The 24394-nt window shown below is 38.8% G+C and overlaps 1 protein-coding gene and 1 long non-coding RNA gene across 3 annotated transcripts; one reads left to right on the top strand and one right to left on the bottom strand.

The window, feature by feature from the left end:
- Positions 1–2517: 2517 nt before the first annotated feature.
- On the bottom strand, positions 2518–24181 carry LOC109565395 (uncharacterized). Of its 2 annotated transcripts, none has more exons than XR_011569036.1 (3): positions 23931–24181; positions 3304–3468; positions 2518–3186 (listed from the first exon to the last, which is right to left on the bottom strand). It is a non-coding gene; the product is annotated as an uncharacterized lncRNA (long non-coding RNA). The 2 variants fall into 2 exon arrangements; XR_002181668.2 differs by having other exon boundaries at positions 23954–24181.
- On the top strand, positions 8400–10585 carry LOC109565393 (small ribosomal subunit protein eS4, X isoform-like). The gene has a single exon (XM_019969344.2). It carries the CDS (start codon positions 8409–8411, stop codon positions 9213–9215), a length of 807 nt encoding a protein of 268 aa, XP_019824903.2. The 5' UTR covers positions 8400–8408; the 3' UTR covers positions 9216–10585.
- Positions 24182–24394: the final 213 nt, after the last annotated feature.

Below are 24394 nucleotides of genomic sequence, written 5' to 3'. Positions count from 1 at the left end.
TAATGTTCTTGACGGACTGCTTGCTGGCCGTGTGGACTGGGATGCAGAGTGGCCTTATTGCAGATAGATTTTTTTCAGTCTGAGTGCCCTGTGTTTGTCTGTCATTTGGGATTTTCATCTTATTTATTCCACAGGTGTGATTTATGACGGCCATTTTGAGAACTTCCCATCATGCCGAACCTCGAGCCGTCGGTTACCGGAAGTAAAGCAGCCATGGCGGCAAAGCCATCTAACATGGCGGCTTTGGGGAGGTCAGGCAGTTAAAAGAAGTTCGGAGAAGCCTAGAGACTTTGGCCTGTTTTTATTTATTTATTTATTTTCACTCCAAGCTGAATAAAATAGATGCATCAGTTCTAACGAGGAACTTCCTGCCCAGAGTCACTGGCAGAGCAGTCTCCTCCCAACAGCTGCAAACTTGAGAGACCTCACGCTACTGGCCAAGGTTCATTCTGTGCTTTGACTTAAGACCACAGCCAGTAAAGCCAGTGTGTACCGTGGAAAGAGTTTCCCACTTTTTCCATTGGAGCAGCCTTTGGTGAGGTTAGTTTGACTGTTCCAAATTAACAGTGGTGGGTCATTGCTCATTTTTTAAATTTTAACTGTGCGTAAACCTACTGATTAGATTCCACTGAGGACAAGTCATAATTTTCTGAGGAAAATACATATCTTTTTATTCAGTATTCCTTACAGCACTGGTTTTCAAAGTGTGGTCCCCAAACCAGTGGCAGCAACAGGAAGCACCTAGGATCTTGTAAAAACTACAAATTTCTCATCTCCAGACCTAAGGATTCAGAAACTGGGGAAAGTGCCAGCAGTCTGGGTTCTAATAAGTCTTCTAGGTGATTCTGATGAATGTTCAAGAGTCATATGAACTTAAAAGTTCATTTGATTACAACCTTCTCTGAGCTTTAGTCTATCCCAAAACCAAAAAAAAAAAAAAATTATTTTCCAGTTCCTAATATATATTCTCCCAGATATCCAAACTATGACTCCAGGCCCAGGTCACCCAGGTTAAGGAGATAAAGCAGCTTCCAAAGGTGCTTGATTTACTATTAGAGGTCACTTCTCCTTGCTTCACCTAGCAAGCTTCTATTAACAAGAGCTTGTCAACCATTGAGAATCATCATCAGGGCATCTAATTAAATCAGGACCTACAGGTATAGCTCTTCTCTCTGGTGAAATGCAGACTAATATTTGATTATCAAAAGGATGTGAACTTCTTTGGGGCAGAATTTTTATCCTGTTTCCTCCCAGGAACTTGAGAGATTTGAGGCATTGGTTCTATATTGTCATTTTACATGTGATTTCAATTTTTCCTGTCTATACCAATGGCTCACAGTCATCCATTGTGGGTCAGAGTAACATTTCCAGACTCTGACATTGTCACTTTAAGAAAGATTTTGATTTAATGACTGTTGAATGTTTAAGTCTCATCCAACTTTTCCTCATTGTCTGTAACTGAGACCAGATATTTATTACATTGGTCCATCTCTTTATCCTCTGATAATTAATGGATAAATAGAATTTGTCTTGGCTTTTTATCTTACTTTTTTTTTTTTTTTACCCTCCATTATGTATCACTGATCATTTGACTGGTTTCAAATCAGGTTGCTTCCCCATCCCTGTATATACTTAGAAATGGACTAAATAAAAATCTATATAGAATTCTCCAATTCTCTTAACTAAAGCTTTTAAAGCACTTCTTTCAGTTTCTGAACACTTGAATTACATATTACACTATGCCATCCATCAAAGAAAGTATGGTTTTTGGAAGAGTCTTGTTTTTTGAGCAACCACACTGTGACAGGATCCATCCAGAGACTTTGCTGAGGAACTTACACCGCCAGCTAGCCAACTGCAGCCCTAAAATTACTGAAATTTACAGGTCTTGCATAAATAACAAAACCAAATAAGTTGCAGATAGCATAACCCCTCAACTGTGTTTGAAATGTCTTCAGTAATTTTAGGGTTTGAAATTCATAGCAGATAGATACATAGATAACTTTTTTTATAAAAGACTTTTGAATATACAAATGCATCGTATTACACCTGCTGCTATACGCTTTGGAAAATCTTCCCATTGTTGATCAGGGACTGTGCCAACCACATAGTTATGTTCATATGTTACTCAGGACTAGTGACCTTCTATCCAAGAAAGCATTATTTCCATTAATTTAACTGTCTATCACATTTCCATATCATTCATTAGTGTGAATCTAGTGTGTCTTGTTTAATTGGCTTACAAAGGTTTTCTGTACATATTACCAACCTTAACCTTATAATTTTAAAGAGTTTAAATATAATTTCTTCACTTAATGTGCTGATAAATTTGATTAGCTGGATATGTATGCTTAAATGTGCTCATACTTCTTAACTCCTGCCTGCCAATTATAATAGTTATGCACCATTTGAAATTGATATAGCAGACTTGCACGTGCTAAACCTGTCATGCCTATCAACATTTTGCTGGTTATTGTTCTCAGAAAAGAGAAGGAAAGTGAACTTTCGAAAGGTAAGTACAAAGTTGTGCATATTTAGATAGTATCAGATAATATAGGAAGACAGCCAAAACCCTTCCATTGTCCTTGATCTCTTCTGACTATAAACACTAAAGGTGAAGAACCAGTTTGGCACAGCCATACAACCCAAAATAATCCTTCTTGTTTTAATATTTTGCTTTTGGGCAACATTTACTTTCCAGAAATAAGAATATTTTGTACGTGTGAAAATGTATTATTCACTGGGCGTTACATGAAAATTTCATTCAGATTCTGAGAACTGTTACTGAAGATGGGCTGAGCTTCTCATGGACAGATCTCATGTGAGAACAATCAGTTCTGGAGCCACCGAGATCCAGATGTCCAACTGAACAGCTGCCATCCTCTGCAGTAACCTTGACATCACTACTTTTGAGTTGTGACCATGTGTTATGCATTTCTTATCCTGACGCCCAGGATTGAGGTCAGATGTTGTCTACCCTTAATTTTGTCCTTTGGGACTCTTTATATTTCTCAGTGGGACGTACGGGCTCAGATACTGGTACTGCAGAGCAGCTAAAGGAAAACTTTCTCATGCAACGTTCATGCAAGTAGATGTTCAGGCTAAATCTTCATTACCCTTAAATATTTAGTGTTGATTGCTCTTTTCAGACAGTGATTAGAAGTGAACTGGGAACAAAGTAGGCATCTACAGAAGAAAGAAGAAAACGTTAAAGTCTTCTGGGGTCTGTAACTTGGCTATTATCTGTAAAGCAATGTTCGATCAACTTACAAAAGTGACACTGTTACCAACAGAATTACTTACCTTTGCCGGTAGCATCCTGGGAGCTAATTCCCAAGTTATCCGTCACTTATGTGAAGAGACATTTGTTAATATTTGGAATCCACATAGGTGTTGGGAAGGTCAGACCAACATAATTCATCACCACTTTAATATTTGTAGTGCATTTTGTCATCATGAGCCAAAGGTCTAGAATAGAGAAAAATGTGGATAGTAGGAACCAAGTATTAGGTTTTTATTATTGATTTGATATCATAATAGATCAAACATCATCTTAACTCTTACAATCAATATTGTATTGAGAATCAGAATCTTTGAAAATTATGTAGAAAATTGCTGAATGCAATCAGTGGTACCTAGAAAGCATCTTTAATTGATGAATTATGTATATTTGCTTTAAATATAATTATACTATATTTCTAAATTACAGGATGCTTCAGTAGACAGTAAGCTCTTTAAATAAGGCAGCATGTTTTGTCTAGCACAGTGGATGGGCATATTTTCAGTCTTCAGATTGTATTTGCTAACTGAACTAATCACACGTACACCGTCAACCATCCTTCCCTACTCCAGCGAGCAAACAGTGTTTATTAACTAGTCTGGACAGCCAGATTTGCAGAATTGTTCAGCACTTAACAGACCAGTTGCCAGAGTGTATTCATGAAAATTCAAATCATCATGTCCTTGGAATTTCCTAAGGGTTTAAACAATGTCTTCAGAGCCATGATGGCAGGAAAACCAAACCAATTAGATAGCACCCCTGCATCACCAGTATTGATGACTAACTTAATGAGTGTGAAATTTGCTGAATTTACCATAATGAATATCCTTTAAATATTGATATCTACATTATCATTGCATGCCCCATCTCTTGTGTTGTGTAAGTGTATAATTGAGGCCTGAGTATGTGTTGGCCTGATACCACATTTGTGGATCTTTTTAGAGATTCCTATCATCACCACTTAGTTTGCCACCCCAAGCCTTTTCCACTGAACAGCTAACATAGAACAAAAATCCTTGAGATTGTAATGTTGGTCCCTTAAACCCCAAGTTAATTTTGCTATGGTACTTTAAGGAAAGTGGAGAGACCCATGTGATGAATTAAGATCAGTTGCTCCATGATTATTGACTTTTCAATATCATCTGCCGGAACTTGTGCTTCACCCTCTACACAATAAGGCAGGTAAATCTCTGCTAGGTTTTATAGGCCTGCCGATATCCAGCTAGTCTGTGGCTAATTGTGGTTTCGTTGCCTATTCAGCCTACTGCTGCTGCTAAGTCGCTTCAGTCGTGTCCAACTCTTAGTGACCCCATGGACTGCAGCCCACCAGGCTCCTCCATCCATGGGATTTTCCAGGCAAGAGTACTGGAGTGGGGTGCCATTGCCTTCTCCATTCAGCCTACTAGCATTCCTTTATTCCAGGATGTTTTGCTTGAAAAACTCACTTAGTTCATATGCCAATTTCTTGTTATTTAACAATTTATTTGCTGACCAGCTAAGTATCTACTATAAAAATCACTGAAAATTGTGTGCTTCCATTCTTCTTCATCTTTCCCTTTAGTACTTCCTTTCTCTCCACATTACTAGCAATCCAAAACCCTTTCTACCATAGTTAGGTTTTGCGTACTTTGAAGTTTAGGTCAAAAAGCTTGAGTGGCCCAAGATCTAGCACTTTTAGCTTCCTTATGTTTATAATAATGCAGTATTGCTGAAGCAGTGGATAATGTGCTTTTCATCTGTCTTTTATAACCTGCATGAACAAGATTTGGCCCTATGATAGAACTGTGTACTATGACATAATTCGATAATGCCGTTTTTTCAATATGGCTACCATCACAAGCCTGATGCTTGCCAGCCTAATAAATAGTACAGTTGATTATACACTTTTGATGCATGCACAATGAAAGAAATTATGAAACTTTGGACTTTGCATTGTTGATTATAACTAAGAAAGTGCATGTTATTCTACATGGTTCAGGACAACACAACCATTGAATAGTCGAGAGCTGTCTCCTTCCTTCACCTCCAGAACATCAGTAGTGGCTGACATAACCTCAGTGACTTTTGTCCTGAAGCCTTCTAATATATTGAACATGGGAGAAGATTCCACCAACCAATCGATGACTCCCGAAAGCTTAGCACTGTAATGGGTGCTGTGAAATATGCAAGGAAGGTAGGACTCCTGCTATTTTAGCTGTTCAGTAAATATTTGGTGAATGAATGTAATATAACAATAACAACAACAAAGTTAAAGCACTTTTTAATTCCTCTCTGTGTGAAAAAGAGCAATATTTTCCTTTAAAGGGCTTTCCTACCCAGACAATATTTAATTTTTACTCTTGTTTGACAAAATACAACAATCCCAGAATTTTAGTCAGTTTTTAAAAAGAAGGTTCTTTTGATATTTGGCAAAACTAATACAATTATGTAAAGTTTAAAAATAAAATAAAATTAAAAAAAAATAAAATAAAAAAAAGAAAAACATTTAAAAAAAATAAATAAAAAGAAGGTTCTAGATCATAGAAACTTTATTTTCACTAGAGAATATTCTTATTATTTATTATATATTCCCAATGAATTTTAAGAATCACTCTAATACTTGTTTTAGGTTTAAATGCCAAAGTAAGGGTTGGGGTATTTAAAATGAACTAGAATTTACATCATTCAAATGGCTGGGTTTAAAAACATGGTGATCCAGTTTGCTATCCTGCATGCTGCCAAGGGGAGGAGTGTTGGGACCAGAGGAATCCTGGCTACTTCAGCCACTAATCGCCTATATGACACTGAGCTCGCCATTTCACTTCTGTCTCTTAGCTGTTAATGGAGGAGGTTGGACTAAATGGTCTTCTGGGTCGCTTTCTATCTGATGGTTTGTGAGTGTGCTGTTGATATGTACAATGGCATTCTTCACTAGACTAAAAGTATCGTGTGTAGTCTGAATCTCTACCTCAAAGCTAGTTCTAAGAGCTATCAAACCATATTTGGATCATTGTAACTGTGCTAGGTTCAGTCATGTCTGACTTTTTGTGACCCATAGAGTGTAGCCCCCTAAGTTCCTCTCTCCATGGGATTCTCCATGCAAGAATACTGGAGTGGGTTGCCCTTTTCTTCTCCAGGGCATCTTCCTGACCCAGGGATTGAACCCACATCTCCTGCATCTCCTGCATTGGCAGGCGGGTTCTTTACCACTGTGCCACCTGGGAAGCTTTGGGTCATAAACCTTGTCAATGATCCATTCAATAATCACCTTTTCATAAAATCACTTTACTTGCACAATCTGCCTTCCTCCCTTTTCCATGTTATGTTTGGTTTTTAAATGATACAGGATTAGAATCCTACATCTACCACTGACTGGTGCTGGGGTAAGTGTGATTTGAGGTAATCAACATTTCTGAGCTCTTTTATCTCATCTGCACAGTGGAATTGATTGTGTCTACTTCAAAAGAACTGTTAGGAGATTTATATGCAATGGTACTTGAAAAATGCCAGGCTCAGAATGTGGCATTCAATCATTCTCCATGAAGATTTCTTACTTTTCTTTAACATCAATGCCTGATCCACTTCATTCATAAAAATCTCCCCTGAGCTCAGATTCTTGTCTCCACTTACTAAAGAGCAATGTATCACTCTAACTGCACAAAAATCAAAGTTGAAACTACTTGGATTCTAGAACATATTTATTCTGTTAAATTGCATTAATTAATCAAATATTTACTGAGTGCCAACTCTATTCTGAAGTAATTTCCATAGTTTAACTCATTTACTCCTGACAACAACCCTATAAGGTAAGTATTTATCATTTTCCTTCAATAATCTATCTGAAATGAGGAAACTGAGGCACAGAGAGGTTGACTGCCATACTCAAGGGCATGCATTCGTAAGTATGGAGCCCACAGTTGAATGCATGCACTTGGTCACTGGGTCACCTTTGCAAACAGCCATTTTATTCACTTTTATTTAAAAATGCAAAAGTAAAATGTTTAAAATGCAAAGGAATCAATGGCACTAAGGAGTTTGGGGGGTTTTTTCCTGTTTTGTTGCTGTCGTTGTGTTTTGTTGGTGGTGGTTTTGTTTTTTTTTTTTTTCCCAGAAAGATTTACACAGCATTTCTAGGAAAAGAAAGAGGGCAAAACAGGGGTCAACTCTGCTGACCTTGCTTAAATTTCACTAAGGCTTGAGAATGCATTAGGTTTTGATACGTCCTTCCTGTAGCCCACAGGAGGAGTGAAGGAGCATCAGGTGGGGTTAGCACCTAGAGGACTGAGCAGACTCCATTTCCTGTCCCTATGGACTAGCCAGTACCATGCACTTTTTGTAAACTTAAATGCTTGTCTGTCCTAACAAGCATAGAGTGTGTGTGTGTGTGTGTGTGTGTGTGTGTGTGTGTGTGTGTGTGTATACACACACTCTGCCTAAAGAAGAGCCTGTGCTAATAAAAGGGACTTTTGGTTCAGTAGGAAAAAAACAAAACAAAACAAACCAGTGTGGGTGTCAGAAGAAGCTGAGGGGAAGCATGCAGAGAGGGTAGAGGAAGTGAGGAGCTTCTCTTCTAACCTCCGTATTGATGTGTGAGTGGAAGCTGGGAGTGAATTTCATGAGCAAATATGGAATTTTGCCACTGAATTCTTTCCTCCAGAGCTAACAATCTCATGGGATATTAATACAAGGGGAAAAGACCTTGGGTGAAGCAAAGAATTTTCCTTTTTCAGGATGGAGTTCTCTCAGGATGACGGTGAAGTCTGAGTGTCAGAAAGTGGTAATTGAAGACCAAGCATTTTTATCATAAGAAAACAGGAAAATGAGCTACACTCTCTGGAATCATCTTTGGTAATTTGAAAAAGGAACCTGGTCATATCAGCCTACTCAAGGACCCTTTTCCCTACTTAAAATCCTCTAAGCTTTCCAGGATGTGTGGGCCTTTTGACCCTAATCATCATTCTGTACCAAGGTCATCAAAATAGAAATCTGGTACATGTATCCAGATTGCCAGGAGAAATATCAATAACCTCAGATGTGCAGATGACACCACCCTGATGGCAGAGAACAAAGAGGAACTAAAGAGCCTCTTGATGAAAGTGAAAGAGGAGCGTGAAAAAGGCTGCTTAAAACTCAGCATTCAGCTCTTTTCATGCCTGGCGCAGCCATGGCTCGGGGTCCCAAGAAGCACCTGAAACGCGTAGCAGCTCCAAAACACTGGATGCTGGAGAAACTGACCGGTGTGTTTGCCCTTCGTCCGTCTGCCGGCCCCCACAAGCTAAGGGAGTGTCTCCCCCTAATCATTTTCCTAAGGAATAGACTTAAGTGTGCCCTAACTGGAGATGAAGTAAAGAAGATTTGCATGCAGCGTTTCATTAAGATCGATGGCAAAGTCCGCACAGATATAACCTACCCTGCTGGTTTTATGGATGTCATCAGCATTGATAAGACTGGAGAGAATTTTCGTTTGATCTATGACACCAAGGGTCACTTTGCTGTTCATCGTATTACACCTGAGGAGGCCAAATATAAATTGTGCAAAGTAAGAAAGATATTTATGGGGACAAAAGGAATCCCTCATCTGGTAACCCATGATGCTAGTACCATCTGTTACCCTGATCCCCTCATCAAGGTGAATGATACCATTCAGATTGACTTGGAGACTGGCAAGATTACTGATTTCATCAAATTTGACACTGGTAACCTGTGCATGGTGACTGGAGGTGCTAGCCTGGGAAGAATTGGTGTGATTACAAGCCGGGAGAGACATCCAGGTTCTTTTGACGTGGTTCATGTGAAAGATGCGAACGGCAACAGCTTTGCCACACGGCTCTCAGACATTTTTGTTATTGGCAAAGGCAACAAACCATGGATCTCTCTTCCCCATGGAAAGGGTATTCGCCTTACCATTGCTGAGGAGAGAGATAAGAGATTGGCAGTCAAACAGAGCAGTGGATAAAATGATCTCTATGTGATGTGATTGGAAAAGTCTTTGTAATTAAAGATAATACCAAGTGATTAATAGCAAACAAAAAACAAACAAAAAAACTCAACATTCAGAAAACTATGATCATGGCATCTGGTCCCATCACTTCATGGCAAATAGATGGGGAAACAGCGGAAACAGTGTCAGACTTTATTTTTGGGGGCTCCAAAATCACTGCAGATGGTGACTGCAGCAATGAAATTAAAAGAAGCTTGCTCCTTGGAAGAAAAGCTATAACAAATCTAGATAGCATATTAAAAAGCAAAGGCATTACTTTGCTGACAAAGATCCGTCTAGTTAAAGCTATGGTTTTTCCAGTAGTCATGTATGGATGTGAGAGTTGGAGTATAAAAAAAAAGCTGAACACTGTAGAATTAATGCTTTTGAACTGTGGTGTTGGAGAAAACTCTTGAGAGTCCCTCGGACAGCAAGGAGATCAAACCAGTCCATCCTAAAGGAAATCAGTCCTGAATATTCACTGGAAGAACTGATACTGAAGCTGAAGCTCCAGTACTTTGCATCCACCTGATGCAAAGAACTGACTCCTTAAAAAAGACCCTGATGCTGGGAAAGATTGAAGGCTGGAGGAGAAGCCTGGTGGACAGAGGATAAGATGGTTGGATGATCACCAACTCGATGGACATGAGTTTGAGCCAACTTCAGGAGTTGGTGATGGACAGGGAAACCTGGTGTACTGCAGTCCACGGGGTCACAAAGAGTCAGACACAACTGAGCAACTGAACTGAACTGAACATGTGGATGTTGTGACTGCATCATGCTTTACAATCATATACAACACATTAGGTGGAGAAGGACATTTATATTTTATGAAGTTCATCATTTCATCATTAATGAATTAATCCTTTTATGAGTTATCTGAATCACTCTTTTGGAGCATTCTAAAAGAGATAAAAAAAAAACTGAAAACTTTTTTCAAGTAGCTGACTTAATGGATATCTGAATGTCTGATTTCAAAAGCTGTTACTTATAAAAGGCCAAAAAACGTTAATATGGGCAGTATAGATGTTACATAATTTTTCCAAGGCAGGAAAGGCAATAAGTTGCAAAATACTGTACTAAGAGAATATATGGTTTTTGATAAGAGCAGCTGCTACTTCAGTGAGGTATACAGTGTTTTAAAACTTGTTTGCTTTTTTTTTTTTTTTTTCTGTTTTGGAAGTATGTTAATTAGTTCACTTGTTTGGTGTAATTTATCACCATCCTGCCTGTGTTGTGATTCTTAGTTGTATGGTGTGGTTTATGTCCACTGCTTGTAAGTGAGGGCAATGCCACCCTGTGCCTTTGGTGTTTTTATGCTTAAAAATAAAAAAGTGAAAACACAAGGCCTGACCACCTACAGGTGTATGTCCTGACTGGATTCTTTAGCCATGTGTGTACATAATGGTTTTCATGCGGGCAATTATCTGATCACTTTCTGTGGGATAGTCTGCTGAACTGAGCTTCAGTTTCAGTTACAGAGGATGCAAGTGAGCAATATTAAAGTATAAATAGGCCCACAATGCAGAGTTTCCTTTTGAAGGTTTTAAGCCAGGAACATACATCAATTAAAAAATAAGCTTATATTCTATGAGACTTGGCACATATTGGGAAATATATAGCAGAAAGCAGGTACCTTCAGGTGTGCCTTAGCACAAACCTGTAACTCGTCAAGTAAGAAAGTAAATCTTCACATGTTTTGAATATTAGAGACTTAAGAGGTTGTTGCTAATTGCATTTGGGGGGGTTAAATTAGGACAAATAAATGATTTTGGCTTCAACTCTTCCAATTGGGAATTTTTCTGAAATGTATGAATAGATTTTCTTAACTAGAAAGACAATGAATTTTGTCAGTGTATTTTTTATGATTTAGATCTAGCATGCCAGGGACATAATTCTAATATCAGTCATCATTGTATAACATAATAAATAGATATAAATGAAGAAGGTGAGACCATCTATATTGTTGGACTCAAAATGGTGGGTAGCCAGTCACCACAGGACTCTATTACAGACCAGCCCTCTGCAGATTGTTGAAGGGGGTAAAAAAATACCACAATTCTTTGCTGTATGGGGTTGTTTTATACATTTTGGGGTGTTTAGCAGTAAGCATTTCTGGCCTCTTTTTAGAGGGGCAGAAATAACAGAAATACTTCCTGTGAGTATAGTAGGAATTCAGAAAATGGAAAAATAACACAGATCAAGGGAGATTTTGTAGAGGAAGTGGGTTATAAGCAGGATCTTGAAAGTTGGCAAGTCAGGTTAAAGAACTTGATGACTAAGTGGTTACTGTTTTTTAACCAAAAGGAGGTCAGTGGTGATCTTGATGAGAAAAATTTCAGTAAGCCACATTACAACTATTGGATGAATCATAAGTTTTAAAGACAAATTCCTATTCTGACCCAGGCTTAAGCATAGCCTTAATATCCACCATATTGACAGAAGTGGATTTTAGGGGTCATGTGAACTTCCCCCCAGTATAATTCACACATGACCTAAACCATTCAGTGAGTTATTTCTCCTCCACTTTTTTTCCTGATTCTTCTTTCTTCTCCTCTTCCTTCTTTCTTTTATCTCTTGCTTGCATCATGTTTCTTAACTCTTTTTTTCTTCCTCTTTCCCTTCAGTAGGCCAACAGAGGTCTGTGAGAAGAGAATCCACAGTTATGACCAGTGTATTAGTTTCCTATTGTCGCTGAAACAAATTACCAGAAACTAGTGACTTAAAACTATAGAAATGTATTCTCTCACAGTTCCTGAAGCTGGAAGTCCAAAATCATTTTCACTGGACAGCAATCAAGGGCTGCACTTGTTTCAGGAGCCCTTAGGGAGAATCCATTCTTTGACCCTTCCAAGTTCTGGAGGCTGCCAGCATTCCTTGGCTTGTGGCCACATCCCTCTAATCTCTATCTCATGGTCACATGACCTCCTCTTCTCTATCAGATTTTCCTCTGCCTCTCTCTTACAAGAACACTCATCTAGGAAAATGAAAACACTAGTTTGAAAAGATACATGCACCTCAGTGTTCCCAAAAGCATTATTTATAATAGTCAAGACATGAAAGCAGCCTAAGTAACCATCAGTGTTACTTAGAACAGATGAATGGATAAAGATCTGATACCACACACACACACACACACACAGAGGAATATTCAGTCATAAAAAAGAATGAAATTCTGCCATTTGTAACAACATGGATAGACCTAGAGAGTATTAAGTTTAGATAAATAAATCAGAAAAAGACAAATACTCTGTTATCACTTGTATGTGGGATCTAAAAATAAATGAAGGTATAAAACAAAACAGAAACAGATTCACAGTTATAGAGTACAAACTAGTGGTTACCAGGAGGGAGAGGGAAGAGGGAGGGGCAAGATGGGGTATGGGGTTAAGAGACACAAACTACTATGTATAAAATAGATAAGCAACAAGGATATATTGTCCAGCACAGGGAGATATAGCTTTAAAAAAATAATAGCTATAATTGGAGTATAATCTACAAAAATATCGAATCACTATGTTGTCCACCTGAAACTAATGTAATATTGTAAATCTCTGCATGTCAGGAAAAAAGGTAGTGATAATCCTGATTACATTCAAGGCCCATTTAAATAATCCAGGGCAATCTCCCGATCTCAAGATCCTTGATCATGTCTACAAAAACCCTTTTTCCAAATAAGGTAATATTTACAGGTTCCAGGGATTAGGACCTAACATATTTGGGCAGCATTATTCAGCCACCAAATTCAGAATATTATGAAGATGCCTTCGTTGACATATGGTAGACAACAGCGTGTCCATCCCGAACACACTGGAGCCTCTCTGGTGGATCTCACTTGCAAGCTTGAGAAAGGACTCTTACCTCTTCATGTGCCTTGTGTTCACTGGACAGTGTTCTGTGTGTGAGCAATACCTCCCTGCTAATGACTGAAAAAGGAACTCATTGTAACTTTCCAATTCCCTAAGTCCCAACCATTAAGTCCTAAATAACGAGGTTCAGGATTAAGTGTGTGTTCCTCATAAAGTGCTCCCTATTTTCCTCCTCAGACTTGAGAGTTTGTATTTTTTTCAGTAAGGAAGAGCTATCCCCTGGGCTTATTAGTTTCTGGTTCAAGTTGCCAGTGTACCTTTATCAATTCAAGCTGCAGGAGATGTACAAAAGCACACGGAATCAGTAAGGAATCCTCTCAGCTGGAGATCCTGCTGAATTCACCTGAGATACTAAGACTGCGAGAAAGATGCTTTGAGCCCTTCACATTTACCTTTCTCTAAGTAATCCCATCACCCACGAAGTATCTGGGTGAGGATGAGGAGGAAGAAAATATGAACAAGGAGCATGAAAATTTTTGCCCACTTTCCTACCTGTATCCATTACTGGCAGACCATTTTCACTTGCTCATTCCTGCAGCAGAGGGAATCCAGGTGTATTTGCAAGCATTAATTTTTATGGAGTGGTCTCTAAAGCCCTGTGTATCGTTCACCCACTCTCAAATTCTTATTCAGTGAATTTTAGAATGGCAATAATAATGAGATATATTACCCTTTTAAAACAGTATTTTTACCATAACTCTAAGACATAGTGTTATAGTTCCATATGCTCAATAATTATTTTTACTTTTTCCAATGTTTTAGCTTAAGTGTTAGTTCCTTAGTTGTGTCTGACTCTTTGCAGCTCCATGGACAGTAGCTTGTCAGGCTCCTCTGTCAGTGGGATTCTCCAGACAAGAGTACTGGAGTGGGTTGCCATGCCCTCTTCCAGGGGATCTTCCCGACCCAGCATTGCAGGTGGATTCTTTACCATCTGAGCCACCATTGAAGTCCATTGTATATTAAATGGGGTGTAGGGGTATTTGGTTTTCCAGCAATATTTGGTTGGCGACCTCTTATGCCCTCATGAGGAAAATATCTCAGGATCCCTACTGAGTTGGGATGACTTTTCTCAACTCAGTATTCCTCAGCCTTGGCACTATGGATATTTTACACTGGGTAATTCTTTGTCATGGTGGTTGTCTTGTGTATATTAAAATGTTTAGCAGCATCCCTGCCTTCTACCCTCTAAATGCCATTTCCTTGATGAGTTGTAACAACCAAAAATGTCTGCAGACATTACCAAATATTTTCAGGGGACACAAAATCACCCCTGATGGAGAATTGGTGTTCTAACTATATTATTTGCTTGGTTAATAGTAATAGCGTTTATGGAGCACTTACTAAATGCCAGTCACTGTAATAAGCACTTCACTTGCATTAATGAAATCAAATCTTATAAAATCTCACAGGGTAAATTCCATTATTAACTCTATTCTCTAGATAAAGAAACCGAGTCTGGAGCAAATGTGCTTAGATTACACAAGTTTTAAAAATTAGAGCCAGGATTTGAGCCAGAGGTTAGGATTTAGAGTTCATGCTCTTAGGCATGATGGCACAGCTGTGGTCCAGTGCTCATAAGAATAGGCTGTTACAGATTTAAAAGCCACTTCCTTTGCGTCCATTTAAATAAACTCTAACAATGAATGAAAGGATTAGGAAGGACCATTTATTGAACTCCTACAATGAGTGGGGCACTCATCTTGAGAGTTTCATGTAAGTCATTTCATTTAATCCTCACAATAGCCTGATGGAATAGATATTGCTATATTCATTTTTTTGTATAAAAGAATTTGGCACCAAAAAAGTAAGTAATTTTACCCAAGGTAAGAGCTAGTATAATAACTGGCAGTAACTGAATTTGATCCAGTGCCTGCCAAGTCCATGTTCCTTCTATTTTTTTCCTATTCTTTCCTTGACTTTTTAAAAAGATGGTGGGAGGGGCATTTTTTGGTTCTCCATATATATTTTCTGGTCCAGTCTCTCTTACTGTACAAATTCTACATTTGTAGCTGGTACTTGGAGATTCTGAGCTCTCACCTGTGGTGCGCTGTGTGAAGTCACTTCAGTCATGTCTGACCCTTTGTAACCTTATGGACTGTAGCCCACCAGGCTCCTCTGTCCACAGGATTCTCTAGACAAGAATAGTGGAGTGGGTTTCCATGCCCTTCTCCAGGGTATCTTCCCGACCCAGGGATTGAACCCATGTCTCTTATGTCTCCTGTGTTGGCAGGCGGGTTCTTTACCACTAGCCCCACCTCACAAGCCCAAGCTCTCATCTTTCCTTCCCCGAAGCCTTCTGACAGGTGTAGGCACACGTGAGTGGGCCACCCAAAGACTAGGTGTGAATCCTGGCTCTGCCATTTCTCTGCTACCTGACCTGGGGCCAATCATTTAACAACTGGGGGCCTCAGCTTCCTTATTTGTAAACATGGTGCTAATAATAATGCCCACTGCGCAGGGTGAAGATCAGAAATAATGTATCAAAACACTATTATTAGTTGGTACAATTTTGTTCCTTAAAATCACACTCAGGTTATGCATTTTGCCACTTTCTTTTTTTGTCCCTTCGTTTCAGAGCACTTACAATGTTTCCACCCCAGTCCCCGCTTACCCCATGAAGGGTATCCAGAAACCTCCTGTTTAGAAATTCAGTAAGATTCATCCTTGATTGAAATGAAGGAATCGCGGGAGAAGGCAGATCCTTTGAAGTCTTTGTTAGCTAAACATACTTCTGAAGACTAGTATCGGTACCCAGAATGGGGAGATGAAGACAAGGAGAAAGGGACTTCACAGATGCTTTTGGATAAACCATATGAGAAAGATGATTACGAAAGATAGCATACCCTGATCTGTATCCACAGAGAGCAATACTAAGAGCTTCGTAAAAATTTTCATTTTTTAGTGAAAATTTTATTGTTTTTTGGGGTATAAGTGACATATAACATTATATTCAAGTGTACAACACACCTGTCTCTCACCACATCTGTCTCCACCTGACCTTGCGAGATGACCAGTATTCCCCATACATAATTATACAAATTGTTTTCCTTGGGGTAAGCACTTTAAAGGTCTTTCTTAGCAACTTTCAAACATGCAGTGCAGGACTGTTAATTATAGTCACCATGCTATACGTAGCATGTCTGTGACTTTTTAAATGCAATTTTTATTAGTGATAGTCTTCTAAATAATTCTATTTAGAAGTATATAGCTCACTGATCCCTCTTCTCTTTTTAAAAAAATCATTTTTTATACAATTTTAAGGCTACATTCCGTTTACAGTTATTACAGAATTTTGACTTTATTCCCCATGTTGTACAGTGCTTCCTTCTAGCCTATCTTACACTCACGTTTGGTTTTATTCTAGTTTTATAACAAACTTATTTATTTTACAGCAGGAAATTTATACCTTTCTGCCCCCTTTAAAAAAATTTGTTTTACCAAAGCCTAAATTATGAGTTAGATAGATGGGACTGATGTAGAACTTAAATTTTTATGGCCACCTTATGCGAAGAACTGACTCATTGGAAAAGACCCTGATGCCTGATGCTGGCAAAGATTGAAGGTGGGAGGAGAAGGGGACAACAGAGGATGAGATGGTTGGATGGCATCACCAACTCAATGGACATGAGTTTGAGTAAATTCCGGGAGTTGGTGATGGACAGGGAGGCTTGGCGTGCTGCTGTCCATGGGGTCACAAAGAGTCAGACACAACTGAGTGACTCAAATGAACTGAACTGATGCAAAGAACTCCTTGGAAAAGACCCTGATGCTGGGAAAAATTGAAGGCAGGAGGAGAGGGGGATGACAGAGGATGATGGTTGGATGGCATCACTGACTCAATGGACACGAGTTTGAATAAGCTCCAGGAGTTGGTGATAAACAGGGAAGCCTGGTGTGCAGAGCCCATGGGGTCACAGAGTCAGACATGACTAAGTGACTGAATTCAACAGATGTTTGAGCACACGCATGCACATACACACATACACATATACACACATTACCCTAAAATAGAGTGTTCCTATGACACCTTAATTGCACTCATCTCACACGCTAGTAAAGTAATGCTCAAAATTCTCCAAGCCAGGCTTCAGCAATTCATGAAACGTGAACTTCCAGATGTTTAAGCTCATTTTAGAAAAGGCAGAGATCAAATTGCCAACATCTGCTAGATCATCGAAAAAGCAAGAGAGTTCCAGAAAAACATCTATTTCTGCTTGGTTGACTATGCCAAAGCCTCTGACTGTGTGGATCACAATAAACTGTGGAAAATTCTGAAAGAGATGGGAATGCCAGACCACCTGACCTGCCTCCTGAGAAACCTGTATACAGGTCAGGAAGCAACAGTTAGAACTGGACATGGAACAACAGACTGGTTCCAAATAGGAAAAGGAGTATGTCAAAGCTGTATATTGTCACCCTGCTTATTTAACTTCTATGCAGAGTACATCATGAGAAACACTGGGCTGGAAGAAGCACAGCTGGAATCAAGATTGCCGGGAGAAATATCAATAACCTCAGATATGCAGATGACACCACCCTTATGGCAGAAAGTGAAGAGGAACTAAAAAGCCGCTTGATGAAAGTGAAAGAGGAGAGTGAAAAACTTGGCTTAAAGCTCAACATTCAGAAAATGAAGATCATGGCATCTGGTCCCATCACTTCATGAGAAATAGATGGAGAAAGAGTGGAAACAGTGTCAGACTTTATTTTTTTGGGCTCCAAAATCACTGCAGACGGTGACTGCAGCCATGAAATTAAAAGATACTTACTCCTTGGAAGGAAAGTTATGACCAACCTAGATAGCATGTTCAAAAGCAGAGACATTACTTTTCCAACAAAAGTCCATCTAGTCAAGGCTATGTTTTTTCCTGTGGTCATGTATGGATGTGAAAGTTGGACTGTGAAGAAAGCTGAGCACCAAAGAATTGATGCTTTTGAACTGTGTTGTTGGAGAAGACTCTTGAGAGTCCCTTGGACTGCAAGGAGATCCAACCAGTCCATTCTAAAGGAGATCAGCCCTGGGTGTTCTTTGGAAGGACTGATGCTAAAGCTGAAACTCCAATACTTTGGCCACCTCATGCAAAGAGTTGACTCACTGAAAAAGGCTCTGATGCTGGGAGGGATTGAGGGCAGGAGGAGAAGGGGACGACAGAGGTTGAGATGGCTGAATGGCATCACCGACTCGATGGACGTGGGTTTGGGTGAACTCTGGGAGTTGGTGATGGACAGGGAGGCCTAGCGTGCTGCGATTCATGGGGTTGCAAAGAGTCAGACACGACTGAGCGACTGAACTGAACTGAACTGATGACACCTTTGGGCTTCCCTCATGGCTCAGACAGTAAAGAATCTGCCTGCAATGCAAGAGACCTGGGTTCGATACCCTGGAAAAGGGAATGGCTATCCATGCCAATATTCTTCCCTGGAGAATTCCATAATAAGTTGAAATGACATAAAGCAAAGAAATAGTTACATAATATATATATTATGTATATATATATACATGTATACATACATGTATACATACATGTATATATACATGTATACATACATGTGTACATATATATACATATATGTGTATATATATATACATATATATACATATATATTATGTGTGTATATATATATATATGCAAAAATCCTTTTTGGATTTCTTCTGGTTAGAGACAACAAATACTAACGTAGATATTTTGTAAAAGCAGAGTTGCATAAAGCAAACTTTCCAAGAGTGAATGATACTTGTGTGTGTACAGTTGGGATGCAAGAAAGAACGTACAAGAAATATTGAGGAATGTAATTCTTTAGGACAATATTGTATACTTCACAACTCATATATGCAGGGAGATATTAACAAAGTTCTCTTCTAAGTTAAACACCAACAGCAGAAAATCAATTCCTATGGTTCATTGGAATATGTAACGCATGTTCTCAACTCTGGATTGAGACCTTGCAAAGTGACCATTTCCTCAAGGGAGATGTCATTAAAAAAAAAAGTCGGTAGAGAAGGTGTTCATATCTAGTTGCCTTGCTGAGAATGTCAGTCACAGTCTAAAGAGATTCCAAAGGTAACATGATAATATGGCATGTCTACTCAAGGGCAACCAGTGGAAATGTTCTGAATCAAAAATAACTCAACGTTTGAGAATTCTGAGAGGACATCCAGTGTATCTCCATCTAGAATAATTGGGAGGGAGGGATGTGTTAGTTTGTTTCGGAATTTCAAGAGATTAAATTTAGTACGTTATAAATTTATTGTTGGAAGTGTTAAATCTCATTAGTAATTGAATTTCACTGAAATAAAGACTTCAGGGAAAGCTGATATTTATCTATTTGGCAGAAATCAGTTAAATTCAATTAAACATGATTTTTCAAAAAAATGTTTTTGCAGTCACTGTGTAGACCAAAACTAAAATTCAATTACATGTAGGTGATCATGCTATCACATTCTGGTTATCAGAAAACAGTCATCTTGAAATTCAACAATGGTATATTGGATATTTGCCATTTCAGCAAATACCATTGTAAGAGCAAAGACAGCTCATAGCCAAGAAGCTCATTCCTAAGCTTCTCTTTTGCTTTCACTCAATAAAGGGTATAATAAAACTTCATCCTAAGAAAGGAGCTCGCAAACTCCTTGCCTCATTACAACAGAATTTGACCTGAATATTCATTTTCGTAGTTAAAAAATGAAGATAGAATGACAAACAGAATTATTCCAATTATTGTTCACTGGAAATCACATGTGTTCATTCTACAATGAGGTGTGAAGAAACTTTATAAAGAAAACTTTGTAAAGAAGAAAAATGAAAAAAATCATATTAGGAAAGGAAAATGTTAATCTGAGGAGGAATGACAAAGGAAAAGGCAGTAACGGATGCATCATTTTTTCGGAGGTGCTTGATTTGGAATACAAGGTAGGGGGTTCAAATATGGAACCTGAGGTTTCTTCCTGGCAGTGATATGACCGTCATGTCAGCCATCCTCCTAAAACTGAACCATGTTGTGTTTTATAACCTGTGGGTGAAAAGAATAGATATCCTCCCTTAGCCTTTTAGCAGAGCCAAGACAAGCAGTGCAAGGGAGAGACAAGTCTCCAGGAAAGGAGTTACAAGAAGCTACTTCCCACTGTCACTCTGGGTCAGTGGAAATACACGTGCCCAGGACACGCGTAGGTGCTGCGGGCAAGTTGGAGGCATTAACCTTGGGTGCTGCTGAGTCCAGAACGCTTCAAAGGCAAGGGGCAGTGAGGGAACCAGAAGCCAATCAGAGTGAAGAGAGAGTGCATATAAAGACTAAGGGTTTGGGGCTCCTCTCTCTTGCTCCACTGTCTCTGTTCTAGTCAACACCTGCCAATCTGGGCAGGTATTTCTACAACTCCAAGAGGACAAAAGGAGTCAGGTGAGTCTGGGATCAACTAGACTTACATACATTTTGTCCCTCTGCAGTTGCTCTGTGAGACTTAAATTTGAATCATAAGGACCAGCCTTCCCAATGTATTCTACTTGTTTACTCTGAACCTGCTTAAAGGAGTCAGCCATTGACATGTGAGCCCACAAATGCACATTCAAGAAATGAGTAGAATACATGGCCGCCACTGCTTCCTTTCATTTTCTCTGCATCGGGAGAGGCTGGGATGACGCTCAGGCCTCCATTTGTCAGACGGGGCTGGCATGGTCTGCGGCCTATTTGGCAGGTACACTGTGATACTAAAAGAGGCTGCATTTGGAAGAAAGGCATGTTACGATTTGGTTCTAGGGTGACAAACTTTGAATATATTGCTGCAGAATTCTTCTTTAGGAACTGCTTTCTTTTAAGTGTCAGAAAGTAGAAATACTAGTCTGGAGAAGAAATTCCAACTTCTTTTTTTATAATTGCTTAAAATATTTTTAGTCTAGTAGGCATTTTTATTTACTCAGTGATCAAATGTTCTGAAGTGATGAAAGGAGCCTGTAATATGGACTTTCAGGCATCAGTCACAAGACTCGGGTAGGGGAGGTTTTTTTTAGCTAATTTTTACTGGAGATAGTTGCTTTCCAATGTTGTGTTATTTTCCGCTATACAGTGAAGTGAATGAGTTATGTGTATGCATATATCCCCTCTTTTTCAGATTTCCTTCCCATTTAGGTTACCACAGAGCGTTGAGTAGAGGTCCCTGTGCTGTACAGCAGGCTTTCATTAGTTACTTTAAAAATAGTAGTATGTATATGTCAACCCCAATCTCCCAATTCATCTCACCCAGAAATTTCAACTTCTGAAAGACCTGTATCCCAGCTCTGAGCATTTTTTGATGCCCAGAGATCCTTTTGGAGTGATGCTTTGGTTAAGCGATGAGGCCAAGCATACCATTAGGATTAAGTATGAAAGTGATATTCAATGACCAGCTCTTGCTTTATTCTTTCCATGACATCTGCACAGAGGTTTATAACCCATTTTATTATATTTTGTCATTTCTTAAAAGACAGGCACATGGGGGAGAATCTCCAATGCCATTCTTTGCTAATCCCAATGTTAACCTAGTGATTTTACTCTGAGACTTCCAGTTTGAGTTAGATGACCCTCAATAGTAACCTATCTAATAAAAACACAGTGTAAGATATTTATTGTTCATGTTAAGGACTAAGGCCATAAAATGCAATGCTTTGCTTTTAGTTTTAAAATAAAGATCAAAGGAAACTTATGGATGGTTTCAAATAGGATGGTATTACCTGAGCTGATGAATCAAAGTTGTTTGTGTCAATATTACCCTCTACCTCACAATCAATTTAAACCCTAATTTATTTACCTGTATATAAAAAGGATTGTAGCTCACTTAATACTAACAGGTGGTGTGGGTCTAGGAAAAGGAAAGATTAGTCATTTTCATTCTTATCATCTCGCGATTCCTTAATCTCATGATTAAAGGTGATCACTAAGGAAAAAAGTTCAAAGGAATGTTACAGTCCTCTTGAATTTAAGGTACAAGCCTAATGTGTGCCTTGGACTCCACTATGGGAATTTGACACTCTCAGTTGTTACTTCCAGAAAACTCTGGCAAATCTGGCTTATTAACTTTATCACCCAGGGAGACTGCAATAGAGGAATGACATCAGGGTGACTCTGTGCGGTTAGATGTAGGTCATTGTTAGATTCTTTGATTTGTAGGGGACAGTCAACAACTGTTTAATAAACCATTAGTAACCTGTTGTTATTATTATTACAGAAGTCCCCTTATCTGATTTTAGCCATCAAGGAGGAACAGGAGGACTCCACTAAAAACGCTTCTTAAATGGCATCTGCATGGACTTTGTTTGGTTTTAAAGCTTCTCATTGCACTTTTGCATTCTGTGTTAACCCATAAATGCCTTAACTCATTTTATAAGCAGCCAGCAAATAAATCCTAAATAGTAAAAATTTTAAATTTAGCTAATGTGTATATTTTTATAAGCGCACATGTGTATATGGGTTTGTATGTATATGAACAAATACGTTTATAGGTGGCTTTATATTGTTAATGATGTTTTCCTTAAGCAATACACACATACATATATATACATGTGTACATGCTCAGTTGCTAAGTTGTGTCTGACTCCTTGCAACCCCAGTGAACTGTAATGCACCAGGCTCCTCTGTCCATGAGGTTTTCCAGGCAAGAATACTGGAGTGGGTTGCCGTTCCCTTCACCAGGGACGCATATGTATATATACATGTACCACTGTGAATTGGTATAAAGACTTTTATTTTGCAAAAGGCTTTTTATAGATGATCTTTTACTGAACTCCATAATTAACCTGTGCAAAGGTTAAATGACCTGCCCAATTTCACACTAAGAAAGCCAGGGCTAGCAAGGAACTTTCCTGATTGCTGGCCAAGAGTTCTTTCCACTGGAACAGTTGTCACTGGTTATTGGGAAGCTGAGGGGAAGAAACTGATTTAACTTCTCTGAAGTTGAGAATTATTGATCATGACTGAAATATCATCAGTGCCGTGATTTTCCAAAGCCAGCTGATCTAAGACAGTCCTGTGTGTGAGCGAGTTATGTGAAGGACCATGTATGATAACTTTGCTATGTTCTGTCTATATTATGCAATGCTGCTCTAATTCTTTTATGTTAACTATCTTTTTATTAACTTTATTTTTGGCAAACCATCACATAGCTGCTATTCATTACACTAGTAATGAAAATACTGATGCAAGATTGTGAAGGTATACAGAACTGGAACCTTGAATCATATGATGAAAGTCAATTTCCAATACTGTCCTTTAGTCAACAAAAAACTTTTACTAGAAATCAGAGATTATGGTATTACAAAATTGATACTTTTTGCAAGGTTAAAATTTGATTAACCATTTTTTTAGACATTCTCTTTGGAGATACCCATTCATTTTAATTTATGGTTAAGCTTAATAGAGACAGGCAAATTGAAAGGTATTTAGTTTATTCAACCGGCCCTTGCTGGCAGAATTAGTCAAAGAAATGGGAAACTGCTACTTCATTACGAAAACAGCATACTCATAATCAAAACGAACCAAGTTGACAAACATATATTCTCCCTTAGAATTCAAAATACTCTTAACATATAAGGAGCAGTCAAGAACTCCTTATAGTAACCTTGGCATGATAAGTATTCAGAAAGGTCAGCCTGACCCTTCAGACTTATCATATGTAAAAATCTGTTCCTCCCATAATGTCCCAAGGGCAATTTTCACAATTGAAACAAGTTTCTTCTTATAAAACAAGGTAAAACCCTACATTCCCTGGGGTAAAAGTTAAGATGCTCTAACTTGCCTCCCCCCACCCCCGAAATTATTTTTTACAAAACAAACAAAACCCAATGGAGTGGCTTACATAGATAGAAATGTATTTCTCACATTACAGTCCTGCCGGTCCAGGTGGTGAAGGTCATTAAAATACACAGGTCTCTTCCTTCCTTTCTGCTGCATTGCCATTCCCTGATCTGCTCATCAGCGTTACCGAAAGCTGAGTCTCTACCACGTCTGTGCTACAGCCCATTGAAGAAGGGAATAGGAGAGAGTCCAGGGCAAGTGTCTTTAAGGAGCTGATCCAGAAATGAAAGATATCCTTCTACTCCTCTCTCATTGCCCAGAACTTTAGCACATGAACTTACTTAGCTTCAAGGGATGCTGGGAAATGTAGTCTGTAACTGGGAGACCATTCTTTTAAAAGATAGAGTGGAGGAGGAAGGGTGGAGGGGTGGGTTCATCTATTAAAAGAAGGTGGAGAATAAAAGATAACTGGAAAGCATCTACCAGTATCTGTCATAGTCACTATATACAAAGTAAAATGCATAG

Source organism: Bos indicus, chromosome 10 (genome assembly GCF_029378745.1).
Source record: "Bos indicus isolate NIAB-ARS_2022 breed Sahiwal x Tharparkar chromosome 10, NIAB-ARS_B.indTharparkar_mat_pri_1.0, whole genome shotgun sequence".
NCBI lineage: Eukaryota > Metazoa > Chordata > Mammalia > Artiodactyla > Bovidae > Bos > Bos indicus.
This window is presented reverse-complemented; position numbering and strand designations above follow the sequence as displayed.